Here is a 20758-nt window from a genome sequence, read left to right on the forward strand (position 1 = left end):
GCCACCTTCTTCCTCCGCAAGATCACCGACATCCAAGACAGCTTCAACTCCGACCCCCCCGCACCCACCACCGAGTCCACCACCCCTGCGACTACCACTTGCACCAGTCGCCTGACCGTCTGTTCCAGCGTCAGCGATGAAGACACCATCAAAACCATGAACGCCATCCACTCCGGATCCCCATCGGACCCCTTCCCTCACCACGTCTTCAACAAAGCCAGCGCAACCATTGCGCCCCACCTCCGGAAAACAATCAACTGTTCCTTCGAGACAGCAACCTTCCCAGAAAGCTGGAAGCATGCCGAGATCAACGCCCTTCTGAAGAAGCCCAAGGCAGACCGCAAGGACCTCAAGAACTTCCGGCCCATCTCCCTGCTCCCTTTCCCGGCAAAAGTGACCGAGAAGATTGTCAACAAACAGCTGACCTGCTACCTCGAAGTTAACAACATCCTGGACCCTTCCCAATCCGGTTTTCGCAGCAACCACAGCACCGAGACCGCCCTCATCGCCGCCACTGACGACATCCGGACCCTGATGGACAAAGGAGAAACAGCCGCCCTCATCCTCCTGGACCTTTCAGCAGCCTTTGACACGGTCTGCCACCGAACCCTATCAGCACGCCTCCATGACGCCGGTATCCAAGAGAAGGCCCTGGCCTGGACCACATCCTTCCTCTCCGGCAGAACCCAGAGTGTCCGCCTCCCACCCTTCCGCTCCAAAACCACCGAGATCACCTGCGGCGTCCCACAGGGATCCTCCCTCAGCTCGACGCTGTACAATATCTACATGGCCCCCCTCGCCCACGTCGCACGACAACACAGCCTCAACATCATCTCCTACGCCGACGACACCCAGCTGATCATATCCCTCACCGAAGATCCCCACACCGCCAAAGCTGACCTCCACAGAGGAATGAAGGCCGTAGCCGACTGGATGAAGGACAGCAGACTGAAGCTGAACTCAGACAAGACAGAGGTCCTCATTCTCGGACCCACCCCATCAGCCTGGGACGACTCTTGGTGGCCCACGTGACTAGGCACACCCCCGGAACGCACGGACCACGCACGCAACCTGGGGGTCATCCTCGACTCCACTCTCTCCATGACCAGGCAAGTCAACGCCGTCTCCACGTCCTGCTTCAACACCCTCCGTATGCACCGCAGGATCTTCAAATGGATCCCCCTCGACACGAGAAAAACCGTTACCCAGGCCCTCATCACCAACAGACTCAAATATGGGAACACCCTCTACTCAGGAACTACAAACAAGCTCCTGAGACGACTCCAACACATCCAGAACGCCTCGGCCCGACTCATCCTCGACGTCCCCCGCCGCAGCCACATCACACTCCACCTGAGAGGCCTGCACTGGCTCCCCGTCAACAAAAGTATCACCTTCAAGCTCCTGATCCACGCACGCAAAGCACTGCACAACACCGGACCCACCTACCTCAACAACCGACTCAGCTTCCACACCCCCACCCGAAGCCTCCGCTCAGCCAACCTCGCCCTTGCCACAGTCCCTCGCATCCGAAAAACCACCGCCGGCGACAGATCCTTCACCTACCTCGCTGCCAAGACCTGGAACACTCTCCCCACCATTCTACGACAGACCCAGGACCTGCTGGCCTTCAGAAGACTCCTCAAGACCTGGCTCTTCAACCAGTAGCACCCCCCCCCCCCCAGCACCTTGAGACCCTTTCGGGTATGTAGCGCGCTTTACAAATGCAGTGATTGATTGATTGATTGATTGATTGATTTATTGATTATGGGGCGTCCCGAGACCTAGCCACTTTTCTGAGATTAAATACCCTCTTTTGATTGATTATTTGTATGCCTTGTCTAAAGATCTCCGTTCTATTCACCAACAGATATCTGCTACCTTACAACCATTTCCAGAGGGGCCCGTACAACAGATCCAGACTGGGGAGTCAGCGCCAGTCCAGCTTGGAGCGGAGATAAAGGGAACCAGTACAGGCGTTTCTGGCAACTATAACAGCGGTGAAGGTGGAAGACCTGAAGAAGTGTGTACCCCTACCACTGTCTTGGTTGAAAGACGGGGTCACAAATCAGGACGGAGAGCTGATTCCTTTTTTCAGATGCCCAGCTGAGAGAGGCACAGACCGACAAGGACTGCAAGGAGGTTTTGCTTGAGGTGACTCCCTCTTAAACAAGGGTTGCTTCAGATACTCCAGCATCAGGCCTCTGAGTTCCGGTCCCCAACTGAAAGTGAGCCTGCACCTTTGCTTGTTGATCAAGAGGTGCCTGGGCACATTAGGTACAATCTGCGGCCCCGTCAAAAGAGCAGTGCGCCATCAGAGCAAACCAGGAGTTAGGGTAGGACTTGAGTTCAGGGTACAGATGCTGTGCCTTTGGTGCCTGTTAAATTAGAGTGGAGAATACTGGTGCACTGCCTGAGACACTGGACAGGATCGTTGAGGGTATTTGGCCTGGAGGGTGATTGCCCTATCCTGAAAGAGTCTTTTTCCCTTAGCCTGGGCCGTGATTGTTTTCCTGAGTTGCAAGTTGTGCAGCTTCACCATGGGAGAAGTGAACACTTGATGAATGATAAGAGCCTGCCTGTGAGGCTCAGACGGACACAGGGAGAAGACTCCCCTCTGGCTGGTTGTACAGCGGCTTCAATTCCCCAAGTACTTTTTTTGTTAGCAATGTACCCCTTAGGTCGTCCCATTTTTTGAGGAGGAGCAGCCCTTTGCGGCTCCTAGTCCTAATTTCCATGGCAGCGTTTGGTCCTCCTGGTCCCCCAACACAAAAATTGTTTTTGGGACAATATGTGTATTTGCTTTAATATTTGCATTTGGGATACTGTTTTTTCTGCAAGAGAAACATCTTGTGTACACTTTGATAAATACTACTCCACCCCCTCCGAACATATCATTGGTACTCTAGCCCTCATAAAGAAGAACACCGGAAGGTCTATCAACAGAATGTTTTTATTTAGACATTGCATCAGACATGTGTTGTTGGCTATTTTGAAACTGAATAAGATAGTCACTGACGTACATTGGAGCCCTGAAACTTGGAACTGGACTGGGTGGTTTTGGGATTTACTTTCTGCTTGGGGTTGGAAAATATTGACAGTTCTGTTTGTGATAATAGCCATTATTTTCTCCTGCTATCTGTGTGTTCATTATGGCCCAATGCTCTGTTCTCTTTGTGCTCCTACCTATACCTTATATATACCCGCTTAACGAAATGTTTAGAATGTAAATGCCCGACTAGTAACTGATCAAGAGATTAGTCAACTGATGTTAGTGAATATAGGAGATAACTTTTATGTTTCCTCTATTGAATATCGAATGTCTTCAGCTAATGCTAAAAGGTCCATCTGTGGAAATCGCAGAAATTACCGTTAGCATAAGCTGAAGCCATTTTGTTTGTGGCATACATTTTCGTTAGCCCTGTGTTAGCCATGTGCTTCTTCCGTCTTCACTGTTGCCTGCTTTTCTATTCTGCTTGAGTCATCAACTATAGTTAACTCCTTCAGTACTGAGCCAGAGCACTTCACATGCTCAGAAAGGCCTGTGGCTGCTAGAATGCACCTGTCTTAGACTAACTGTCAGGCTATTCCAACTGAAGTAAGCAGCACATCTCCCCTCCCACTTTGTTGACCAAGCAATTTCTGTATGCCCATGTTATCAACAACTATTCCTGTACATGCCTGTACCTCCTCTTTGAGTCTCCATGCTTACTCAGCTGTAAACAGGGTATATAACACCCTTGGTTTCTGTATTCTATGGACTACCTCCATACAGTGGCCTGAGGGTACTGTATTGACGTAGTACCACTCATGAGAGGTTAATAAACGTATTTCTTTGATATTACAGCTTCCGTGCCAATCTTGTCTTTGTTGGTTTAAGAACCAGTGGACATATAAGGTTGAACCCCTGCACCAGTGGGCCTCTAAAAAGGCTAATTTCCACATTACCACCGACTTGAAGTAGGTAGTAAACTGCATGTGTTTTGCAGCCGCAAATACGGTCGCAAAACAATGGTACATTCTATTGTGACTCACTATTAGGAAGTGACGCCCCTACCTAATAGTGAGAGTAACAAACGCTATCTTGCTAGTCACCGACTCGCAAAATAGCGTTTGTGACCGCAAAAAAGAGTCCTGGCATGTACAAACGGGACGATTTCCGATTTGCGACCGCAAACAATTGTCGCAAATCTGGCCCTATATTGGGTGCACTGATACTGGTTGCTGTTGCCTGTGCCTGGAGTGAGTATTAACTGTACCTGAGTCAGCAGTGCCTCTGCTTTCAGAAATATGTTTTTATAATTCAGACAGCAGTGAATGTGATTGAGTCACCAATCCCTCTGTTTGGAGTCATCAGTGCTTTGCTTGAAGTCAGCGTGCCTGGAATCAAGAGTTTCTAGCACAGGAGGCAGTTGTTCAAGTGTTTTGAATCAGCAATATTTGTGCTTGGGCTTTGCAGAGTCCGTGGCTGGAATCAGGATTGTGTGTACTGGAATCAGCGGTGCTTGGACTGAGGGATGCCTTGAAGTCAGCAGTGCCTCTGCGTAGATTGAAGAGGGCTTCTGATTGGGGCATGCATTATCTGTAATTGAGTGAGCAATGCCTGTTCGTGGAGTATGGAGACACGCTTAGTGCTCAGTTGAGCGTGCGCTTGGAGTCAGCATTATCTCCAATGGAGTCCACAGTGCCTGTGCATTGATTCAGCAGTATTTGTGTTTTTCATAAGCAGTGCCTGTGGCTGGAATCAGTAATTTTGTTTGGAGCCAGGGTTATCTGTAAGTGAGTACTTAGTCTCTCAATCAAAAAAGAGAGGGTGGAACTAGGAGCTAGCTGAAGTCCAGAACCCGTGCTCCACGTAGTAGTACAGATCCAAGAAGTGGGCTACTGTTCCTATAGGGACACGAATAATGTCCAGAGAGAAAAGATAGAGAAGGGAAGAGGAGAGTCTAGGTTCTTTTCTCACGAATAGAGACAGTCACAGATTTTGTCTCTAGTTACCCTCACACATCCCTAAGGATGTCATGCTTCATCATTGGTTGTTGCTCCTCGTAGGGCCGGCTCTGCAATGCTTTACGGGTCCTCCGAAGTGTTTCTTTGGCGTAGATTTTTTTATTACGCCATATAATGAATGAGGGTGTGAGATTTATGTCTAGAGTAGATATGAAAGGTGGGTGGGTGAGTGAGTGTTTAAAACTGGCTAGGGGATACCTTAAAGGTTTTTTAATATTATGTCTCCCCTGTCATAAAGACCCATGGGTTATTGTTACTAATGTGGTAATGTACCCTACTAACTATCAGGTCAACATGTTTCGCACCCCATAATGGTTAAAACGATCCTTGGCGCTTCATCAGGACCAAGAAACGTTAATACTTACTAGTAAAATTCAATTTTTTTTTATAAATAACCCCTGTATTCGAAATGGTAAAGCGGTCCCCCTTTTGTAATGTATAGGGTGGTGCCAGCTCATTGTAGCCACTCGTGTTGTGACCTAGAAGAATCAAGAAAAGAGAAAAAACACAAAGCCGATACATAGACAGACATGAAAACATAGTTATTGTTTAGTTCTCAATGATGAGATAATTGATGGCATCTCATCCAAATTATGTAATCTCTTGCGAGGCAGGAGAGAGGTGCTGTTGGCGCTAGGTTAGGGTGTAGAATGCGTGCACCATATACATTCATTCTGTGCACACACTCACTGTTATGAGCTAGCGTGGGGCCCTAGAGAGGAGTTCAAGCTCACTTGATCAGTTAGCGGCATATACAATCCTACTCATAGATTGTCGATAAGGCGTGTTGCACACATCATGAAACATTAAGTTCAATCCATTCTTACTGTGAGTGTGTGCACAGAATGAATGTATATGGGTGAGCAGGGCCTGTTTTTGGAGTATTTAATGACAGTATTATCCATGTTTTGTTAGCAGTGCCTGTATTTAAAGTTAGGGTTATCTGTAACTGAGACAGCAGCGTCTGGAGCTATCATTATCGTTAACGAGACAGGAGTGACTGTGACTAGGCCGAGGAGTGCCTATGACTGAAATTGGTAGTGCCTATATTTGGAGTCAGTGTCATTTAAAATCGAGAGACCTTTTCCTGTGTCGGTAACCAGCAGTGCCTGTGGTCGCAGTGCCTGTATTTGGAGTTGGGTGTGCCCGTGGAGTCAGTGCTGAATGTTAATTAAATGACAAATCAGGAGCAGAAGGGGTTAAATCTAAGCTGAGAGATGGAATGTCACTGTGAACTGACGCCCCTCCTCCACACAAGGCACAGCTCCTCCCCCACACAAGACTCATAGACATAGCCCCTCCCCCAGGGGAGTGAAGCATGAATGCAATGTTCAGGGGAAGGGGGGCTGCAGCAGCTCCTACACCAGCCTCAGCTCTGCTCCTGAGGGGGCTGCAGCTCTCACACCAGCCTCAGCTCTGCTCCTGGAGGGGGCTGCAGCCCCTACACTAGCTTCAGCTCTGCTCCTGGGTGGGCTGCAGCTCCTACACCAGCCTCAGCTCTGCATGGGTTGGGTGTGGCTCCAGCTCCTACACCAGTCTCAGCTCAACTCCGGGGATGGGGGGGGGGGGCTGCAGCTCCTACACCAGCCTCAGTTCTGCTCCGGGGAAGGGGGATGCAACTCCTGCCACAGCTTCATCTCTGCTCCGGGGTTGGGGGGGGGAAAACAGCTCCCTCCTAGACCAGGCTCAGCTCTAGACAGGCTCTGCTCCTCGGGGGGGCTGCAGCTCCTACACCAGTCTTACACAACTCTGCTCCTGAGGGGGGGGGGGGCTACAGCTCCTACACAAGCCACAGCTCTGCTCCTACATATAGATAAAACATCGGGAAGAGCCTGTGTGTGAAGTGGGCGCGGGGGAAAGTGTAGAGAAGCTCCATGGAGTCTGCATTGTACAGGGACAGCTGCCCCCCCTCGTAGTCCAGATACACCCCCAGCTTTAAGAGCTTCTCACGAGGGGAGAGAGGGGTCTTAGGGGAGGTGAGAGCCCAGTACTCATCATTCCTCCTCCTCCTCTCCACAGCCCAGACTCCCCCCTCAGGTGACCATGTGATCTCTCCATTCCGCTCCACAGACTCTGCTGCGACCCCCACAGTCCATCCTCCCCACCCCTCCTGTACCAGCTGCACCTCCCAATAATGTCTGCCGGAGGTGAACCCCCCGCTCCCCAGCACACAGGGTTCCTTGAAGGTGAATCTCTTGGGGGTGTCTGGCAGATACTGTGGTTTGTGTGTCCATCTCACATGTCTCCCCTCCTCAGACAGGAGAAGCTTCGGATGCGCTGTGTCTGGATCCAGTGTCACCGTCACTGCAGAGAAGAGAATTATTGATTTAAACTGCAGTACAGAGGACCAATCACAAAGAACAACACTGCACTTTACACTGCACTAGACAACACTGGCACAGGCACACTGTACTGTATAATATACTTCACTAGACAGCACCTTTGTGGAAGGAGCAGATTGTACTGTACAATATACTGCACTGTACAGCACCTACCTGGAAGAAATGTACTGTCCTGTACAATATACTGCATTACATAGTACCTACGCGGAAGATCACAATACACTGTACACTACACTACACAGGACCTATCACAAAGAACCACACTGTACTTTACACTGCACTAGACAGCACCTATGCTGAAGGAGCACACTGTACTGTACAACAGACTGTACTAACAGCAACTACATGGCACAAGTGCACTGTACTGTACAATACACTACACTATACAACACAACCCTGGAAGGAGGACACTGTACTGTACTGCATTACATAGTACCTATACTATAGGGGCCCACTGTACTACACTGTACAATAGACTGCACTACCAGCAGATCTCTGAAAGGCCCACACTGTACAGCACTAGACAGCACCTAACTGAAATTAGCAAACTTTTGAGCAGTGCACACTGCAGTAGATAGTACTTAGCAGTAAGGAGCGCACTGTTCAGTGCACCGTGCTAGACATCACCTATGTGGAAGGAGTGCACTGTACTGTAGTGCACTAGACAGCACCAATCTAGAAGGAGCACACTTTAGTGTACTGTAAACTGAACAAGTCGGCATCAATCTGGAAACAATGTACTGTACAATATACTGCATTACAACGCACCTACCTGGAAAGCTTGCACTGCATGGTAAAATGCACTACACTGGACCTATCACAAAGAGACACACTGCACATTACACTGCACTAGACAACTCTACATGAAAGAAGGGCACTGTAGTATGCAATACACTACACTGTAAAGCACCTACTTCAATGTAGCACAGTGTACTATACTGCACTAGCAGCACCTATCAGGAAGGAGTGCACTGTACTTCACACTGCACTAGGCAGCACCTATTTGAAAGGAGCACACTGAACAGTCATATTAACACACTATAGAGCACCAAATTGGAAGAGGCACACTGCACTATACACTGCACTATACTGCACCTACATTGAATGAGCACATTGTTTAGTATTGCACTAGAAAGGACAGTGCATACCTTTTTGTACTGCACACTGCACTAGACAGTCCTTTACTGTACAATATACTGCACAAGCCACCACCTATCTGGATGGAGCACGCTGTACTGCACTGCAGGAGACAGGGACTATTTCAAATGACTGCACTGTATTTTACCTTGTACTAGACAGCACCACCGACCAGTCAATATACAACACCATACAGCACCTGTTAGACATCACTGTACTATACAAAAATCATGCACTATACCACACCTACTTCAAAGAAGCGCACTATTCTGTACTATACTAGACAGCACCTATCTGAATGGAGCACACAGCACTAGGCAGCTCTTACCTTAATGGAGTAGTTTAGTATGCTGTACATTACACTACACAGCACCTATCAGGAAAGGGTGCACTGTACTGTGCAATATACTGTACCGCCTACCTACAAAGAGCACACTGTACTGTACACTACATTCAGCAGCACCTATCTGGAAGCAGTGTATTGTTCTGTGCAATGCACTAGACAAAACATATCTGAAAGTACCACACTGTACTTTATACTGCACCAGACACCACCTATCTGGAAGGAGCACGCTGCATTGTACATTATACTGAGCTAAACAGCACTTACCTCGAACGAGTACACTCTACTGCACTAGAGAGCACCTACCAGAAAGACCCTCATTGTGCTTTACACTGTCTTACTCAGCAGGAGTAGGAGAGTAGGATGTGCCTCTTCTGTTGCCCCCACTTTTTTTCTGGGAAGCAGACTAAATCTGACACCACAGGCCTGCTACTGCAGCCTGGGTGAGGTAGTGTTAGCTCTCCTCACTGAGATATAGGTTCACTATATCCCTCCCTGCACACACATATAAACCTATCAGTCGCCGCTAAGGCAGGCCCTATCAATCCTGAGGGCAAGGTGCTTGGTTTCCATGTGAGGGGGTGCCTCTGCCTGAGCAGGGCCCCTCTGCAGCTCTCAGAGTCCATTCTCTGGGGCTGTTTGTGAATGCGGTCAAACCATATACTCTTAAGTGCATTATAACCTCGCGGTAAATGCTAACTCTGGGATGGCTGCGTCAAAACATCTCGTGTTTGGTGTCAAACGCTTTGGAATCATACCCCCACACCAGTAACTGGTGTGGGAGTATGATCCCACCCTTCTAGAGGGATAGACATGCACCCACTGTGGAAACACGGTAGACTCCGGAAGAGCCCTGGCATCACAAAATAGATGCCACCAGCCACAGACACTGGACTGCCCTCCTGCTGCTGACCGAAACACGCAGTGGAGGAGGCCCAACAATAGACATCCTGTCACAGGGAGGTGTAACCACCTCCCAGACAGGGTTTAGTGTATTGGGGCTGGGTGGGTGCACTCCTAGAGTGCTTTGAAGTCCTGCACTGGGGGAGCAGTAGGCTCCTCTGTGCATACACCCAATCTTACAATCAATGGCCGCAATCTTTCCCGCTCCCGCCGGAGTTCGAAGTCCCTGCAGCGCTAGAAGTGGATTTCCTGACTTCTCCAAGGCCATCGTGAGTCCCCAATGATGCTGAGGCAAGTGGACCACACGAGTGACGAGGAACTGCAATACCTGGGTACCGGGCACTATTTTCGAGTACAACCCCTTCACAACATTCTACAAACTTGTTCATTGGAACACGTGTGGACCAAGCCTCCAGCACAAATTCCTCTGAAGATCAGAGGCCTACCTTGTCCCGAGTGACCGTGGGCTCCTGGTGAGTGAATCCTCCTGAGGCACCTTTGCGATCCCTTGCTGGTTAGCTTGTGGGTCCCCTGAAGACTTTTCTACAATTCCAAAGGGCTCCCCAGTTGCTCCAGGCCTGTACTGACCTACCCTTGCTGGGTGAGTCCCTCAGACCTTGCTGGCCTGCACCGCTGACTTTTTATCTTTTCCATCAGACTTGCTGTTACCAAGGCTTGTTGGTTCCAAACTGGTCACCGACACCGCAGTAAGCTGCAGACTTTGTGGGAAACGCAGAATCCAGCTCCTGGGTGTTGTTGACACCTCCTGGATCTCGTGGCTGAAGAGTCAAGACACCTGTGATCACCTGAAATCACCCGATGTCTGTGGGCATCCATCTTCCTTGCCCCGGGTCACTGCCAAGTGACTGAACACTGTCCCTTCTGCTTTCAGGTCTTCCTTCTTCTGAATTCAGCCTTGGATTCCACCGGACAATTCTCCTGTCTTCACAAGCAGCAAGTCTTCTTTGGCTCCCATTGAAAACGACGCCGCGACCCGACACCAAAAGACACCTATGCACCCGGCTTCCCTGGGTGAGGTAACTCCAGCACTACTGTGCGGTGCTCCTGTGGGTGTTGGCTCTAGAACTACTTACCCTGTAAGTGGCTTGCTTGTAGACTCTCCCAAAGTATCCTTAAACTCTAAATTTCCAATCGCGACTTGCTCCATTGAAGTCAATTGGTATCCGCGGCTGTGTTCTCACACTGCATGCGTCTCCCGTGGGTCCTTTACTTACCTGCCTTGGGTGGATTAGTGAGGCCCCAGCGCTTCTGAAGGACCTAGGCCTTGTCCCTTCTCAAGTCGTTATTCTTAAGTCTCTTTTTTAGTATATGGTCTGGTTCGCCCCTACGGCTCCAGCCATATTTGTGCTTAACTTGTTGTGAAATGTTGATTTGTGCATATGTTCCTGACTTCTAATCTCATAAAGAGATTAGCAGAGAGTTGTTAGTAATAAATACATATATATATATTTTATATATATACCTGTGTGGTGTCCTTTCATTTAGTAATTCAAGAGATGGTAAGGTAAAACAAGCTGCTTTACATTCCTCTAAAGACTTAGCCTGCAGGCTGCTCTCCATGGCTACCACTAGGATAGCTTTCTTTAAAAGGTTGTCTTAAACCTATCTACCATAAGAGTCGAATTGGACTGGTGCAAGGTGGCCACTTTAACTAGTGGCCAGCATATACCAGGCCAACTTCTCACATTGGTGGGCAGCGTGTGTGAATCCAGCTTGCCATTGTTTTACCAGAAAATCTCTATTTGAATTACTAACTGAAAACCAATATAGGTACTCAAGGTACATATAAAGTCAAGTTTAGTATCAATAAGTTCTACTGAATTTAGAGCTGTGTGCCAAGGGATAGCACACCCTTTCTAGAGCTCAAGCTAGGATCAGTAGGCCACAAACTAGTGCAGGTAGTACAACACTGCACAACACTAGAATGTCCTCACAGGGTGGAGCCAGTGGTGAGTGCTGCAAAACACCTAAAGCTAGGACAGAGTCCCTCCACACTACACCTGATAGATCTGCTGACAGCAGATGATCTTAGATTAGCTCTAGGAGCTAATAGGTCTGAATCAGGGGGTGGGTCAATTACAGTGTCTGGGTCAGATGATGAAAATCAAGATGACCAGGACGCTGTGCTTGAAGGGCCAGATCCACAAGGATCTGAAAAGGACAGAGGAATTCTCCCTAAGAGAACTGACAGAGTGGAGGAAAGGCATAGGTCCCTCTCTATGGAGTCTGACCACTCATATCACTCTGGCAGAGAATATGTCCAGCAGAGGAGCTCCTACCTTCCTAGAAGGGAAAGCTCCTCTGACAGAATGTACAAACTGCTGCCGTATGAGGAAGCAAGATTTGCCCTCAAAACCAAGCTGTTGGCATTAGACAGAGAAGCCTTTGAGCTCCAGAGAGCTTCTAGATGAGAGGGGTTAGAACCCCCTGGTGGCAGCAACAGTGTCCCTAGAGATAGAGAATATATTCCAGACCATAGGAACCTGAGCAAGGTTGTTCCTCCCTACCAGAGTGGGGTTGAAATCCATAAGTGGATAACTGCTATGGAAAAGGCCTGTAGAGTACAACAGGTCCCCCAAAAGCAGTGGGCAGCAATCTTGTGGCTCTCCCTTTCAGATAAAGGTAGAGACAAGCTCCTCACTGTTAGAGAAGAGGATGCTGATGACTATGAAGTCCTGAAGAGTGCATTAATAGATGGGTTTGGCTTAACTACTGAGCAGTACAGGTTGAAGTTCAGAGACACCCAGAAAACACAGACTCAGGACTGGACTGACTTTGTAGATTGTGCAAACAAGACTCTGGAGGGTTGGCTGGTTGGCTGTAGGGTCACTGATTTCAAGGGATTGTATAATCTAATGATGAGAGAACAGATCCTTAATAATTGCCAGAACCAGTTGTTGCATCAGTACCTGGTGGACTCTGATCTGACCTCTCCCGAATAATTGGGAAAGAAGGCAGACAAATGGGTCAGAACCAGGGTGAGGCAGAAAACCCAAAACCAAGGGGGTGACACCAAGAAACAGGATTCTAAGGGCTCTGAGAAAGGTGGGAATGAGTCAAAAGACCAGAAGTCTTCACAAGGGCCCTAAAAATCTGCATCTGGTGAGGATTCACAGTCTAACAAGGGAAAAGGCCAAAAGAAGTCCTGGTGCAAATTCTGTAAATAGAAGGGGCACTGGACTTCTGACATTAACAAGTCCAAAGACCAAACCACCACCACTCCTGCCCCTAAGGCAACTGTTCCCCCTAGTGCAGCTACTGGTGGAGGTGGTAATCAGAATAAGGGTGTAGTAGGGTTGACCCTGGGTTCTGAAGTGGACTCTAGCCTAGTCAGAGTAACCACTCAGGCATTCCTGATTTGTGATGGAGACATTGATATGTCCTTCCTAGTGAGCCCCAGTAATCTGGGCAAATACAAACAGCAGCCTGTAATAAATGGCAAACAGGCTTTGGCATTTAGGGACACAGGTGCTAGTGTCACCATGGTGGCAGAGGATCTTGTGGACCCTGGGCCGATCATCCTGGGTGAAATGTACCAGGTTACCAATGCCAGCAATGTCAGGACCAACCATAGTCTGGCAGTTGTGAATTTCTCCTGGGGAGGGGTAACTGGCCTTAAGAAGGTTGTAATCAGTGCAGACCTCCCTGTTGAATGTCTATTGGGCAATGATCTAGAGACTTCAGCCTGGTCTGAAGTAGAGTTATGGACTCATGCTGAGATGTTGGGCATACCTGCAGATGTATTTGCTGTGACCAGGTCACAGGCCAAAATTCATAAAGCTGAACCAGCTCTGGATCCTGAAACTATGGACCAGGTGCTACCCAAGAAGAGGAGCATTAGGGTTAAGGCTGGGCCTTCCCCTCTGTCTCAGATCTCAGATTCCCCTCCTGAGGGAGGAGAAGCAGATCCTGAAGAAGGAACTGCCCCAGAGGAACTTGAGCCTGATCAGGTTGAGGTCTTGGGGGCAGGGGGGCCTTCTAGGGAAGATCTGAGTAAGGAGCAACAGTGCTGCCCCTCTCTTGAACCCCTCAGACAGCAGGCTGCTGCTGAGGCTGCTGGGAGTGCTAGTGGGTCCCGTAAAGTTTATTGGGATGAGAACTGCTATATTCTGAGGGTAGAGATCCAACCCCTGGAGCCACCAGGAGGTTGGTAATACCTCAGAAGTTTATGGGGTTCCTCTTGATCCTAGCACATGATATCCCTTTGGCAGGTCACTTGGGCCAAAACAAGACCTGGGATAGGCTTGTTCCACATTTTCATTGGCCACATATGTCAGAGGACACCAAGGAGTTTTGTCGCTCCTGTGTCACTTGCCAAGCCAGTGGCAAGTCAGGTGGTACAACAAAGGCCCCCCTGATACCAGTACCTGTGGTGGGGGTACCCTTTGAAAGGGTAGGGATTGACATTGTTGGTCCCCTTGACCCTCCAACTGCATCTGGGCACAGATTTATCCTGGTGGTAGTGGATAATGCCACCAGGTACTCAGAGGCAATTCCCCTGAGGACCAACACAGCCCCTGTGGTGGCAAGAGCCCTCATTGGAGATTTCTCCAGAGTGGGTTTCCCAAAGGAGGTCATATCTGACAGAGATACCAACTTCATGTCAGGATATCTAAAAGCAATGTGGAAGGAGTGTGGTGTAACTTATAAATTCACTACTCCCTATCATCCACAATGCAATGGGTTGGTTGAACATTTCAACAAAACAATAAAGGGAATGATTAAAGGCCTCCCAGCAAAGCTTAGGTGAAATTGGGACCTTCTTCTTCCCTGCCTTTTATTTGCTTACAGAGAAGGGGGTTGGTTACAGCCCATTTGAACTTCTGTTTGGGCATCCTGTAAGAAGGCCATTATGTTTGGTGAAGGAGGGCTTGGAGTTACCTCTCAAACCTCCCAATCAAGATGTGATGGACTATGTACTTGGTCTCCGCTCCAGGATGACCGAATACATGAAGAAGGCAACTAAAAACCTGGAGGCCAGCCAAGAATTACAAAAAACTTGGCATGACCAAAAGGCTGTGCTGACAGTGTACCAGCCAGGACAGAAAGTGTGGGTGTTGGAGCCTGTGGTCCCAGCAGCCCTCCAAGACAAGTGGAGTGGCCCCCATACCATTGTTGAGCAAAAGGGAGAAGTCACCTATCTGGTGAATCTTGGAACTCCCAGGAGCCCCTTGAGGGTGCTCCATGTCAATAGATTGAAACCATATGTTGACAGGGCTGACATGGGCTTGCTCATGGCAACTGATGAGGAACAGGAGGAGGAGAGTGACCCTCTCCCAGAACCCTGATAATGGGTCAGTAGATGGTGTTGCTTTGGCAAGCAGCCTCAGTGACCATCAGCAAACTGAATGCAGACAAGTTCTGCAACAGTACAGACATATGTTTAGCCTGACCCCTAGTCAGACTACCTGGTGCACCCATGAGGTGGACACTGGGGACAGTCTGCCTGTCAAGAGTAAAATCTACAGGCAACCTGACCATGTCAGGGACTGTATCAGGACTGAAGTCCAGAAACTTTTGGAATTAGGTGTGATTGAGCCTTCAGATAGCCATTGGGCTAGCCCAGTAGTCCTAGTACCTAAACCTCATACCCAGGGTGGTAAGAAAGAAATGAGGTTTTGTGTAGACTACAGAGGCCTCACTGCAGTCACCAGGACTGATGCCTATCCAATTCCCAGGGCAGATGAACTGATTGATACTTTGGCCTCAGCCAAGTATCTGAGTACATTTGACCTAACAGCTGGCTACTGGCAGATCAGGCTAGCTGATGATGCAAAAGCCAAAACAGCATTTGCGACCCCTAGTGGGCACTATCACTTTGTGGTGATACCCTTTGGATTGAAAAATACACCTGCCACTTTTCAGAGGTTGGTGAATAAAGTTCTGGCAGGGATGGAAACTTATTGCTCATCTTATCTAGATGATATTGCTGTCTTTAGTTCCTCCTGGCAGGATCACCTGGTCCACCTCAGAAATGTTTTGGAGGCCCTGCAAAAAGAAGGTCTCACTATCAAGGCCACTAAGTGCCAGATAGGGCAGAGTCAGGTTGTGTACCTGGGCCACCTTGTAGGTGGGGGCCAGGTTCAGCCTTTACAGAGCAAAATCCAAACCATCATGGAATGAGTAGCTCCAACCACCCAGCCACAGGTGAGAACCTTTTTAGGCCTGACTGAGTATTATAGGAGGTTTGTCAAGGGATATGGATCTATAGTGACCCCCTTGAATGATCTTACCTCAAAGAAAATGCCAAAAAAGGTTCAGGGGACAGCTAGCTGTCAGAAGGCATTTGAAGACCTAAAGCAAGCCATGTGCACTGCCCCCAACCTGCAGAGTCCAGACTACAAAAGAAGTTCATTGTCCAAACAGATGCTTCTGAGCTGGGTGTGGGAGCTGTACTGTCTCAACTGAATGATGAAGGTCAAGACCAGCCAGTAGCTTTTTTAAGCAAAAGGCTGACCCCTAGAGAGAAACATTGGTCAGCGATAGAGAGGGAGGCCTTTGCTGTGGTGTGGGCCCTGAAGAAGCTGAGGCCATACTTGTTTGGCACTCACTTCATATTTCAGACTGACCACAAGCCCCTCCTATGGCTCAAACAGATGAAAGGTGAAAATCCAAAACTTTTAAGGTGGTCCATTTCCCTACAGGGGATGGACTATACAGTGGAACATAGACCTGGGACCCAACATGCCAATGCAGATGGACTCTCAAGGTATTTCCACTTAGAACACAAAGACTCAAACTGGTCAAGGTTAGTTTAGTGTCCCTGCGTTTAGGGGGGGGGGGGTTTGTAGGAGAGTAGGATCTGCCTCTTATGTTGCCCCCACTTTTTTTCTGATGTTTACACTGGTTTCTGGCTATAGTCTGGCTGGGACCCTGCTAATCAGGACCCCAGCCTCTCTGTTCTCTCTAAACAACATGGAGTGCATATTAGATGCACTAGTGATTGGATACTGGGGTACCTTATGAGCCCCTAGTATATGGTACCTTAGGTACCAAGGGCATAGGTACTTCACAGGCCTACCAGGGGCTGAAGCATGTATTATGCCACCCCTGGGAAGCAGACTAAATCTGACACCACAGGCCTGCTACTGCAGCCTGGGTGAGGTAGTGTTAGCACTCCTCACTGAGATATAGGTTCGCTATATCTCTCTCTGCACACACATATAAACCTATCAGTCACCCCTAAGGCAGGCCATATCAATCTTGAGGGCAGGGTGCTTGGTTTCCATGTGAGGGGGTGCCTCTGCCTGAGCAGGGCCCCTCTGCAGCTCTCAGAGTCCATTCTCTGGGGCTGTTTGTGAATGCGGTCATACCATATACTCTTAAGTGCATTATAACCTCGCGGTAAATGCTAACTCTGGGATGGCTGCATCAAAACATGTTGGGCCCGATTCACAGAACTAACTTAAGACAAAATCCTAAACTTACTACCATTTTGGTATTCACAGAATGCACTTACTACTTTTGGTATTCACAGAATGGATTTACGACTACTAACTTTACGTTTACACACACACTTATTGAGCGGCAGGGCGTTACTGGCAAATCAAAACCAACATCTACAGGGGACACTTTCAATGTCATCCCAGTAACACCTTTTTGCTCTAATGATACCTCTTTAAACCCCACTACCTGTGCCCTGGGGAATGCGTTAAAGATTTCTGGAAGGAGGAAGTTTAATAATTATGGCCTCCCCCAACCAAACCCCCCACCGGACTGCGCACCATATGTAGCAGTCCTGACTAATGTTACACCTATTAGGGAGGATGGGCTTTACCGCTCTATGGAATCACATGACTCCCTTAAAAACAAAACTGTGGCATGGCTTAATCGGGAGTGTGGCTTTCCAGTGGCTATGGCGGACCAAATTTTGGCCACCACCAGAACCAACTGGATTGGAACGTCCCCAAAAAATATCCCTGGGGATTGCGTTATCATTATTTTTAGTAACCCCCATCTTGCCACGACAGCTCTGATTTGAGCCACCTCTCGCCCCAGTAATGATCAGGGCATTTCACTCCGTCCTTTGGGCTTTTTCTATAGTCAACACACTGGCCATTTTTCCAGGAATTGCGAAGGGGGGAGAATGAGGGGAGAAGCCGTGCACAGCTCGGTAAACAGTTTCCAGGTGAACACTGTTAACCGTTTCCAATGTCTAAGTGGGTTGGAACAAAACGACTGACTGGAGTTGGGCAATACCTCAGGGATAATTGCAGACTGTATAACTACGGGCAAGGAGGACAACCCAGTAGGCTGCTCGGAATTACGAACAGAGTTGGGTACAGTACCTCCTGAAATTTCGGAGAGTCAAGTCCTGTCTGGTACGGGCCAAAGTGTGTGTATTCCAGGGCCAATGGTTAATATTTCTGGGTCAACCATAGACAGTATGCCTTTGGGCAAGGAGGGAGATCCAGCAGCTTGTCCTAAGTTAGTTCTGGAGACCTCTAATACCGCTAATTTCCAACAGGGTAGTAACTGTCTCCATATGGGGGCAGGTGCCCATGGTTTTCTCGGCTGTTAAATTGCCAGTTGGAATATTGCGGGTATCAGATCCAAATCAGATTGTTTGGGTTGGTCGGAATTTTTAGCTCTTTTTGATATGATTTGTTTACAGGAAACCTGGTGTAGGGACTTTAAAGGATACAATGGTTTCGTCTCATACCAGTTACCCGCTACTGGTTCAGTATCGGGAAGAGCTAAGGGGGGCCTTTTGATTTTGATTTCAGTCCAAACTCCTCTGTTGGTCAAGAAATATGTACAAGTTGAGGTTCACTCCCAGATCTTATGGCTGTACAAAACAGGAGGTAGGAATATTCTTTTAATACATTTTTATAATAATCTTTTCAATGATTCGAGGGATCAGGCGGTTAGAGCACTATCTAGGGCACTGGATGACATTCTTAAGGATTCCAATGAAATCTTTGATCTATTCATGGCAGGGGATTTTAATGCCACCACCTGTTTACTCTCAGATATTAATGTATGCGGGTTGGTGGACTGTCACGGGGATGGGACCCTTCATTTCCAACATAACTACTACGGAGATGCCTTAAACAGTCTCCTTGCCTCACACAATATGTATATCATGGCTAATGAGAAAAAGGAACATGAGGAGATCCGCCCAACTTTTACAGGCCGGGGAGCAAATTCAGTTATTGATTTTATTTGTAACTCCTCGAGTCTTGAGGCCTGGACTACGGCACCTAAAGTAATAGATATCCAACTTAGTGACCATAACTGCCTGGTAGTAGAGGCTATGTTATGGGAAAACAATGGGACCCGTATTCCGGGCCGTATCGTTAACTGCATTGAGGCTGTGCGCCCTAATGGTACCAGACTCAGATGGAAGGGGGATAAGGCCGATATTACGTCTGACTCAATCATCACTAGCTGCCTAGCAGGTATTACAGCGATTTTAGAAGATAACCAAGGCACCAATGGCTCCATTGAGTATTTTATTGGCATTAATGCGGTCATCGACTCTAAGCTTACCAGTACATGCAAGTATAAGGAGGATCGTCCGCGGGGATGGTTTAATTCAGCCTGCACTCTGGCCTTAAAGGAACTGAAATCAGCTCTATCTGTAACACCAAGAGATAAGGGTTTGGTTGTAGACCTAAGAGCCAGATATAAAGAAACCCTTAAACGCAGGAAATCGGAACTCCAGCAGGAGGCATGGGACAACTTGACCATGGCTGCTGAATTGAATGATTGTTCCCTGTTTTGGAAAACTGTTAATTCCTCATTCCTCAAAGACGATAAAATTCCGGAATTAACCTCCAACGTTATGAAGGAAGAGTGGGTTTCTCATTTTTCTAAAATCTTTGATTCAGACAGGGCATCTAGGGTTCTAGGGGATAGGTGGCCGCATACGCCACTCAATATTACCGTTCAAGAGGTTTTAGATAGCATAAGGGTCAGCAAAGGGGGAAAAGCACAGGGCCCAGACGGGGTACCAATTGATGTTTATAAATTGGTCCCTGAAATATGGGGGCCTCTGTTAACTAATATTTTTAATGCAGCTGTCCGTAATGAGGTGCCCCCTACCTGGGAAGAATCCATTCTAATCCCAATTTTTAAGAAAGGAAATCGTGGGGACGTTAAGAACTATTGCCCAATTTCCTTGTTAGATTCTTCCGTAAAAGTAATGAGTTGAGTGCTTTTCGTGAGGTTGGAAGAATGGGCGGAGGAAAACGGCATTCTAGCAGAGAGCCAGTTTGGGTTCAGGAAGGGTCGTGGTACGATTGAGCAGTGTCTAAATTTAGACCTACTCATCGGTAAATATACCATGGCAAAGACCGGCACTATTTATCTCTGCTTTGCGGATTTGAGTAGTGCCTTCGACCTGGTGGACCATGGTATTCTCTGGGCAAAGCTAATCGAAATGGGGGCTCCCGAAGGCATTGTGTTCTTTTTAGCACGTCTTTATACTAAATTACGAGCATGTGTCCGTTACGGTCCTAAAGGGGAATGCACAACTAAGTTTAAGATTGGGCGTGGAATTCGTCAGGGATGTGTGTTGGCCCCACTGCTTTTTACACTTTTTATTAATGAGATTGATTCTTTTCTTAAATCTCTGGCAGTGGATGCTCCCAAAATCAACAATGATTATGTCCCTGTGCTACTTTACGCGGATGACGCGGTTTTAATTTCACGCACTCCAAATGGCCTTCAACAGCTGATGGATGGCTTTTTGAAATTTATTAAAAGCAGAAAGTTAGTGTTAAATAAATCCAAAACTTATGTTATGGAATGCGGGCGCAGGAACGGAAAGAAACAGTTCTCATTTTTTATAGAGGGACAAAAGGTCCAGGCTGTTGACAACTTTTCGTACTTGGGGGTCACTTTTTAAAAAAAAAACACTTGGGCCAACGAACATAAGAATGTCCGGGCCAAGATGGCAAGGAGTGCTCACGGAATTTTCACAATGGCTACGAAACTGGGAGACAGGCGGGTCAACGACATGCTGAAAATTTTTCAGTCCAGTTGTGTTTCAATTGCC

At 48.0% G+C, this 20758-nt stretch overlaps 1 protein-coding gene across 4 annotated transcripts in view; it reads right to left on the minus strand.

Moving 5' to 3' along the window:
- Positions 1 to 2934: 2934 nt before the first annotated feature.
- Positions 2935 to 20758, minus strand: part of LOC146830275 (E3 ubiquitin-protein ligase TRIM39-like) — a 305072-nt gene continuing 287248 nt past the window's right edge. The window contains exons 6-7 of one of the 4 annotated variants that reach the window (XR_014961405.1): positions 5927 to 7314; positions 2935 to 5684 (exon numbers count right to left, since the gene is read on the minus strand). Coding sequence is in view for 2 of the 4 variants with exons in the window: in XM_085604467.1 (XP_085460593.1) it covers positions 6791 to 7314 (524 nt within the window). In the remaining 2 variants the exon portion in view is untranslated. Of the gene's footprint in view, positions 7315 to 20758 lie in introns of all 4 variants that reach the window. The other 3 variants (XR_014961404.1, XM_085604468.1, XM_085604467.1) reach the window with 3 other exon arrangements.

This window comes from Triturus cristatus, chromosome 5_1, assembly GCF_964204655.1.
Source record: "Triturus cristatus chromosome 5_1, aTriCri1.1, whole genome shotgun sequence".
NCBI lineage: Eukaryota > Metazoa > Chordata > Amphibia > Caudata > Salamandridae > Triturus > Triturus cristatus.